Source organism: Rhinopithecus bieti, unplaced genomic scaffold, assembly GCF_001698545.2.
Source record: "Rhinopithecus bieti isolate Rb0 unplaced genomic scaffold, ASM169854v2 scaffold_10017, whole genome shotgun sequence".
NCBI classification, from domain to species: domain Eukaryota; kingdom Metazoa; phylum Chordata; class Mammalia; order Primates; family Cercopithecidae; genus Rhinopithecus; species Rhinopithecus bieti.
Window position 1 is genome coordinate 689297 of NW_016806314.1, and position 9067 is coordinate 698363.

Sequence of the window (9067 nt, forward strand, 5' to 3'; positions counted from 1 at the left end):
GTTACAAAAGAACTATTTTAAAATAAAAAAGGATTGAAGGAAAAGAAAAAAAATAAAAAGAATATCTAAACTGTTGAATGACCCCCAGTTTGTTCCTGATAAACTTCAATCACATCATCTTCCTCCATTCCCAGTTCTTTTGGAGTATGATTATCAGCAATTCTCTGACCCTCAAAGAGAAACCTGAGTGAATTCATTGGAACACCCTGTCTTTGACAATATGATTCTTTGAGTTTCTTGAGATACGTTGTCATTTTCACTTTGAAGAGAATCTCACTGCTATCCTGTCCAATGACTTTGAGTTTAATATATTCACGTTCCTTCTTATCCCCCAAGTCCTCAGTTGAAGGTTTTGCCTCCTGGTCAGACATGATGACGGTAGCTTCACCCGGGGGTCTCCTCACAGCAGCGGCCTTGGGTAGGCAGAACCTCGCTCCGGGGTTTACAAATCCGTCTCCCTTCCCCACAGCACAATACCGTGAACAAATAATTCTTTATGAAATCTTTTTAGAAATAGGTATTTTGCATTATAATTTTTCAGAGCCAAATCATATCGTACTAGATTTTTAAAACTTGTAATCTGAAAATGCTTAGACTATAGCAGATCAAATGAGCTTTGATAAATGTGTACAGTTTTTTTGAAAACCATTTTTATTTGTATGTCTTTGTATGCTGTAGACTGTGCACTAAGTTTTAAAAGTGTGGGAATATGGCCTTGACTGGGCAAATAATGAACAATAGTTTTTCATGTTATTCAAATAACTTTTAAAATTTTAGGAGATATCTTGTTATTGACAAGAAAAGAAATATTGCTTTGGGAAAATGGAGAAATCTTGATGTTTATTCCTGTAGTAATTATTTTATTTTTAAAAATTTATTTGCGGCTCACGCCTGTAATCTCAGCACTTTGGGAGACTGAGGTGGGCAGATCATGAGGTCAGGAGTTCAAGACCAGCCTGGCCAACATAGTGAAACCCCATCTCTGCTAAAAGTACAAGAAAATTAGCTGGGCATGGTGGCAGGCGCCTGTAATCCCAGCTTCTCGGTAGCCTGAGGCAGGAGAATCGCTTGAACCCAGGAGGTGGAGGCTACAGTGAGCCGAGACAGCGCCACTGCGCTCCAGCCTGGGTAACAGTACGAGACTCTATCTCAAAAAAAAAATTTTTTTTAATTTATTTGAACTGTACCTCATACCATCTTTAGAGAGTCATGGAATGTCACTAATTAGCTGTGTGTTCTTATAAAAGTTACTTTTTGGCTGTGGGTCTATTTAAGTAAGAGGGTTGGACTAGATGTTCTTCAAAGCCCTTCTGCCTCTGAAATATTTTGATTCTAACCCAATAGTTGGAAAATAAAGATGGTGTTCCAGCTACAAAAAGAATGGGCAACACTAGACTCTTGGGTAAAGTCACTTTGAAATTATTGTTTCATATGTATTTTTTTCTTGCATATCTTTACAATGAATATTGTATTTTGATGAAAGTGAAAATGTTTTCTGAATGATAGTTTAAAACATATGTAGTCTGTTCTTTAAGGACTTGATTTTATAACTGCAGTTAAATCCTTTTCTCTATTATTTAACTTGTGATTTTGTTTTTTATTGTAGCATGAAGATAAGGCCAAATATGATGCAATTTTTGATAGTTTAAGCCCAGTGAATGGATTTTTATCTGGTGATAAAGTGAAACCAGTGTTGCTCAACTCTAAGTTACCTGTGGATATCCTTGGAAGAGTAAGATATTATTTACTCCTAAATTTAATTTTTATGTGTTTTAATTTTATATCTATAATACTAAGAGCATGTATAGCTCTTTGTTAAAAATGTACAAATCTTATTTTAAAGTTGTATCATTACAGGATTTTTTGTTTTCTGACTTAATGTATGAAATTATTGCCAGCATATTTCTGTATTTGGTTATTCCCTGTAAAAATGAGTGGTTGAAATTAATTACATATGTAAGCCCCTTAAGTAGGTCCTTTTTTAGTTTGTGCTGTATACTCTTGACCTCCTATTTGCTTGAGTTAATTTCTAGAGACTATCAGTATTTTATGTCTGCCATTTACTCTGTGGCTGTATCATGGGGTCTTGTTGTAAGGAATAGTTTTATCTCTGAAACCGTAAATTCTACTCTGTAACTTGTACTTCCTGTCTTTATAGAGCTCTTTTCCAGAAACTTGCAAGACTAATTCTTTGACCAGTTTTACTAAGACCTTTAAATCTGACTTCTTGGCTGGGCATGGTAGCTCACGTCTGTAATCCCAGCACTTTGGGAGGCTGAGGTGAGCAGATGACGAGGTCAGGAGTTCGAGGCCAACCTGGCCAATATGGTGAAACCCCGTCTCTACTAAAAATACAAAAATTAGCTGAGCATGGTGGCGCACAGCCTATAGTCCCAGCTACTCAGGAGGCTGAGGCAGAAGAATCACGTGAACCCGGGAGGCGGCGGTTGCAGTGAACTGAGATCACACCACTGTACTCCAGCCTGGGCGACAAGCGAGACTGTGTCTCAAAAAAAAAAAGAAAAAAATCTGACTTTTTAACTTTTCCCCTTTTTTCAATTTTTTTACTGTGATAAATATACATATCATGAAATATACTGTCTTAACCAGTTTTAAGTGTACAGTTCAGTGGTATTAACTACATTGCCATTATTATGCAACTATCCCCAATATCCCTCGCCATGAATTATTTTCCTCCTGTAAAAGTAAAACTTTATTCGCCTGTCTTTTGGTCTACAACTTCATGTCTATCCTTAGCCCCTTTGCCATGTGATTTTCTGTCTCTCCTGCCTGATGGAAAAGCATGAAGTAAATTATCTGCCTTCTCTGTGGTGCATGTAGACTACTGAGCAGGTGTAGTAAGATTGGTGTTGCCGTAAATTTATCTTTACCAGCTTCAGCTGGGCTTCTCTGTACTGCCAGTCACTCTTGTGCTGTTTCCATAGTGATTTCTCCATAATCCTCTGCATATTTCAAACCTTATCTACTCTCTTTAAATCTCTTGCCCTTTCTTTATTTTTTATTTAAAAAAATTTTTTTTGAGACAGAGTTTAGCATTTGTTGCCCAGGTTGGAGTGCAATGGAGTGATCTTGGCTCACCACAACCTCCGCCTCCCGGGTTCAAGCAATTCTTCTGCCTCAGCTTCCTGAGTAGCTGGGATTACAGGCATGTGCCACCACACCCAGCTAATTTTTATATTTGTAGCAGAGGTGGAGTTTCTCCATGTTATTCAGGCTGGTCTTGAACTCCCGACCTCAGGTGATCCACCCGCCTCAGCCTCCCAAAACGTTGAGATTACAAGTGTGAGCCACCGCACCCGGCTGCCCTTTCTTTAATTCCCTGCTTCAGCAGATTACATAGGGTCAAATCCTGGCTGCACCACTTCTTAGCTGTGTGACCTTGGACAAGTCATTAGAAAGCCATGTCTAAGTTTTCTAATCTTTAAAAGGGACATAATTCTCAGCTTATAGAATTGTAGGGATTGAATGTGATAATGTATGTTAAGTCCTACTTTTTACCATGATTGCTACATACTCTTTGAATGCTAGCTGCTATGATGATGACAACCACCATATCACCATATTAGTACTACTACTGGATCAATGTTATATAGATTTTAGGTGCTCAATAAATACTGATTTAAACGCCATTTTTTAGTATTGTTTTCCACTAATTATTTCTCCTCTGTGTGATCAGTGTGGAATTTCTAAACTATAAATACACTGTTGTTATTACTTAAACCTAACTTTTTAGTAGGTTTCCATTGCACTTAGAATAAAGCCCTAACTCCTTTCAAGGCAATTATAACCAGACACTTGCTTATCTCTAGCTCTACTTTTAACTCTCAACAGTATCCTTTTTTTTTTTTGTGAAGAAACAGGGTCTAGCTCTGTTGCCCAGGCTGGAGTGCAGTGGCATATCATAGTTCACTGCAGTCTTGAACTCTTGGGCTTAAGGGATCCTCCTACCTCAGCCTCCTGAGTAGCTTGGACTACAGGTGCACGCCACCATGCCCAGCTAATTTTTTATTTTTATCTTTTGTAGAGACAGGATCTCTTTATGTTTCCTAGGCTGTTTCACACTCCTGGGCTCAAGTGATCCTCCTGCCTTGGCCTCCCAAAGTGCTGGGAGGCCATATGGGCATAAGCCACCATGCCTAGCTAGTATACTTTCTTTCCCTACCCTCAAGTAGCACATGAACTGAAAGAACATTAATCTTTTTCAATTCTCCTCTTTTTAAGGTTTGGGAGTTGAGTGATATTGACCATGATGGAATGCTTGACAGAGATGAGTTTGCAGTTGTAAGTAATCTAATGCTCTCAACATCTTCACTATCTTAATGATTTTCTCATGTGCAAATTTCCTCTTTTAGTTCATCCTTAGAGGAAAACTATATTCCCATCAGGGTCTCGAACTCCTGACCTCAAGTGATCTGCCCATCTCAGCCTCCCAAAGTGCTGGGATTACAGACATGAACCACTGTGCCCGACTGTTTGAACATTCTTACATAGAATTTATTTTCTAAACAAATGGATAACAGAAAATGTGTGGTTTGCCATCTTCATTTTATTTGGCTTTAAGGTACACAGGAACATATACTTTGTGTAATTACTGTAAAGTAATCTTTTGTATCACAACCTGACCAGGTATCTTAGCACCTGCTTCTATTATGGAATAATTTTGCTTCAAATGTATCCCCCAAATTTCACATTTCCTTTTATTTCATTAAAAAGAAACATGAATAACACTTGAGTTTCACTTTATTTGTGAAAGCAGAAAAGTTTTGACATTTTATCTGAAGACATGTCATCTTAGTAATTGAATAGTTAATTCCAAATAGGATTGTATTCACCTCTGCCTTAAAGGTTTGATAAAACTTTGCTGTGAATTCATCAGTGGTAAATTTCTAATTTCCCTTTTACTCTCAAATTTTCTTTTTATTTTGGTAAGGAATTGTTAATTTCTTTTACTTTCAAACTTGTTGCTACAAATTTGCGATATTCTCTTTCGTGGTTGTTCTCTTTATTCATGCCAAATCTTGGGAATACTCCCACTTGTCTTTTTTTTGCTTAATCTGATTTTGTCTAGTTTCTTGATCTGTTAGAAGAAACATCTTTTGAATTTACTTATCCTTTCTATTATGTTTTAACTTTTAAGTTAATGATGTTTAACTTTTAATTCCCTGTTATATTTTCTTATTCTTTTATTTTAAATTTCTTGGAGATGAGTATTATGTTTCTTCAGTTCTCATTATCTATAATATTTAAATCATTTAAAGGATATATTTACCCATGAATACAGGTTTAGTGAGATTCCATAGATATTGGTACAAAGTTTTCTTCTTTATACAGCTTTTTAGATAATTTTTAGTTTTCTTTTATTATCTGGTTAGGAATATGTTTCCTAATTTCAAAGTGGTTAAGTTTGGTTGGTTTTTGTTACTTTGATGTGTACTTTCAACTTGATTGGATTGTAACTAGAAAAATGTAGTCTATAAAATGTCTAATTAAAAAAATTAGTTAAGGCTTTCTTTGTTGCCAAGTTTATGACCAATTTTTACATATAGTCCATGGATATGGCAGTATTTCTGTTTGGAGGATATTAGAGTTTTACAAATTCATTATATCAAATTAATTTAATTTAATTTAATTTTTATTTTTTGAGATGAGTCTTGCTCCGTCACCCAGGATGGAGTATAGTGGCACAATCTTGGCTCACTGCAACCTCCACCTCCCAGGTTCAAGCGATTCTCCTGCCTTAGCCTCCCAAGTAGCTGGGATTACAGAAGTGCACCACCACATCTGGCTAATTTTTGTATTTTTAGTAGAGACGGAGTTTCACCATGTTGGCCAGGCTGGTCTTGAACTCCTGACCTCAGGTGATCCGCCCGCCTCAGCCTCCCAAAGTGCTGGGATTACAGACGTGAGTCACCACACCCAGCTTCAAATGTATTGATTATTTAGTTTCTCTTTGTCCTTCCTTTTCTTTTGTTTTTGGCCCTTCCTTAAATTTTCCTCGTTTTCCACAAGAGCCAAATGAAATAGGCAGGATACATATTACCACATTTAAAAAATGCAGAAACAGAAACTTAAAGTGACTTGAATTCATGGTCACAGGTCCCTAGTCTTTTTAAAAATTTTAATTTGGGTAACAGTTGGGAAATGGTAAAGGATACTTACTCCCTTGCAGTGGTGACAGAAGTTATCTCAGCCGCATTTCAAGGTTTGAGCCGTTGTTTGTGGTATGCTTTTGGGAATGGGGCCATATTGAAGAGATTTCTGTGATGATATACTTTGAAACATTGTCAATCCGTACACTTAAACTTCTCATAAATTGTTTTTGTGGTAAGAATATTGGTGTAAAATCTTTGCAGTGGTATGATGTAATGAGGGAATTTTTTTCTCATAAAGACAAATTTATTTATTTATTTTTTTTAAGACGGAGTCTCACTCTGTCACCCAGGCTGGAATGCAGTGGCGGCATTTCGGGTCACTGCAGCCTCTGCCTCCTGGGTTCAAGCGATTCTTCCACCTTAGCCTCCTCAGGAGCTGGGATTACAGCCATGCACCACCACCCCCGGTATTTTTAGTAGAGACAGGGTTTCGCCATGTTTGCCTGACTGGTCTCAAACTCCTGATATTAGGTGATCCACTTGCCTGGGCCTCACAAAGTGCTGGGATTACAGGCATGAGCCACCTCTTCTAGCCCAAGACAAAAATAGAATAGATGGAGAATAGTAGTGTCATCATTTGATAAATAGTAGTGTATACTAAGGTAAATGAATAAACACAATTTATCTTATATGCCTGGAGCCTTTTCCCAGGCAATTGGCCTTTTAAAAAAATAAAATAAAACCTTTATTAAAAGAATAATTTTTGAATAATAAATACATTTGAATAATAAATTACTACCTTGAATTTTGTTTTAAATAGTAGACACCCCTTTATCTTCTCCTGGATTTGCTTGTTAACCATTTTGCCACATTTGCTTTCTCCCTGTATCCATATTCTTCAGATTTTTTTCCTAGTTTTAAACTCATGTTCTTTTCTTTTCTTTTCTTTTTTCTTTTTTTTGAGACGGAGTCTCGGTCTGTCGCCGAGGCTGGAGTGTAGTGCATGATCGATCTCGGCTCACTGCAAGCTCCGCCTCCCGGGTTCACGCCATTCTCCTGCCTCAACCTCCTGAGTAGTGGGGACTGCAGGTGCCCACCACCACGCCCTGCTATTCCTTTTTTTTTTTTTTTTTGTATTTTAGTAGAGACGGGGTTTCACCGTGTTTGCCAGGATGGTCTTGATCTCCTGACCTCGTGATCTGCCCGCCTCGACCTCCCAAAGTGCTGCGATTACAGGCGGGAGCCACTGCGCCTGGCCTTGCCTCATGTTCTAATTCCGGAAGACCTTAGAACATTTTTTTGTGACTCAAATTCTAGATTTTGCTCAGTTAATTTAGTTCTTTTGGTTTTGGTATTTTTCTTCCAGTTTTGTTCAATATTAATAACTAGTATTCTTTTGGTTAGAATTCTTCTGATAAATCTTTTTTTGTCCCTGTACTTTAATAAATAGAGCAACACAATTTGTACTCTTTTTTAAAATTATAATTACTGCAAGATAGCTAGTGTAACTACAACTGCAAGTCATTGATTTGTTTTTATTTATTTATAAGCATCAATATTTTACAAAACTGAATTTTGAGAGCTGGTATCATTCCTTGAAAATTGAAGTAATTAAAAAAATACTCTTGCAGTAGTGACAGCTAAGATCTGAACATTTTAAAGTATCCTCTTAAATAATAAAATATAATGTACTTATTTATATGATCATTCCTTTTGGCCTATGGCACTTTATAGTCTGCCAGGATTTTGGTTTGTTGCAGTATAATACAAGTTTAGGTCTTATTTTACTAAATAATCAAAACTGAGTTGAACATAGGAATCTTTTTGTTCAAGACTTACCTTTAAAATTCTTGCCCATTCCTCCTTGGGTTAAATGCTTTTTGTTTGTTTGTTTTAAAGACCCCGTGTCTGCTTTGTGTTTATTTTTTTGAATGGGAAGAAATAAAAATGAAGTTAAAGAGAGACTCTAACTTGGTGGGTTGAATTTCAGTATAGATTTTTTTAAGAGTAACTTATTTCAGTAACCAAAACTTGATTGAACTTGAGTCTATGTTTAGACTTACTTTTAAAATTCTTTACCCGTTTCTTTTATTTTATAGCGTAAATGAGATTTTTGGTTTATCTTTTTATTTTATTTTATTTATTTATTTATTTATTATTATACTTTAAGTTCTGGGGTACATGTGCACAGCATGCAGGTTTGTTGCATATGTATACATGTGCCATGTTGGTGTGCTGCACCCATTAACTCGTCCTTTACGTTAGGTATATCTCCTAATGCTATCCCTCCCCCTGCCCCCACCCCACAACAGGCCCTGGTGTATGATGTTCCCCACCCTGTGTCCAAGTGTTCTCATTGTTCAATTCCCACATATGAGTGAGAACATGCGTTGTTTCGTTTTCTGTTTTGTGATAGTTTGCTGAGAATGATGGTTTCCAGCTGCATCGATGTCCCTACAAAGGACACGAACTCATCCTTTTTTTATGGCTGCATAGTATTCCATGGTGTATATGTGCCACATTTTCTTAATCCAGTCTGTCATTGATGGACACTGGGGTTGGTTCCAACTCTTTGCTATTTTGGATAGTGCCGCAATAAACATATGTGTGCATGTGTCTTTATAGCAGCATGATATATAATCCTTTGGGTATATACCAAGTAATGGGATGGCTGGGTCAAATGGTATTTCTAGTTCTAGATCCTTGAGGAATCGCCACACTGTCTTCCTCAATGGTTGAACTAGTTTACACTCCCACCAACATTGTAAAAGTGTTCCTATTTCTCCACATCCTCTCCATCACCTGTTGTTTCCTGACTTTTTAATGATCGCCATTCTAACTGGTGTGAGATGGTATCTCATTGTGGTTTTGATTTGCATTTCTCTGATGGCGAGTGATGATGAGCATTTTTTCATGTGTCTGTTGGCTGTATGAATGTCTTCTTTTGAGAAAAA

The 9067-nt window shown here is 37.0% G+C and overlaps 1 protein-coding gene and 1 pseudogene across 4 annotated transcripts in view; one reads left to right on the top strand and one right to left on the bottom strand.

The window, feature by feature from the left end:
• Nucleotides 1–9067, top strand: part of EPS15 (epidermal growth factor receptor pathway substrate 15) — a 131612-nt gene that overhangs the window by 22221 nt on the left and 100324 nt on the right. For all 3 annotated transcript variants that reach the window (XM_017875436.1, XM_017875435.1, XM_017875434.1), the window contains 2 exons: nt 1607–1732; nt 4243–4302. In XM_017875436.1, coding sequence (XP_017730925.1) covers nt 4276–4302 — 27 coding nt within the window. In that variant the 5' untranslated portion in view covers nt 1607–1732; nt 4243–4275. The remainder of the gene's footprint in view (nt 1–1606; nt 1733–4242; nt 4303–9067) is intronic.
• LOC108531804 (small ubiquitin-related modifier 1 pseudogene) lies at nt 8–473 on the bottom strand (annotated as a pseudogene). Its single transcript, XR_001886285.1, has one exon. The product of XR_001886285.1 is annotated as a small ubiquitin-related modifier 1 pseudogene (transcript).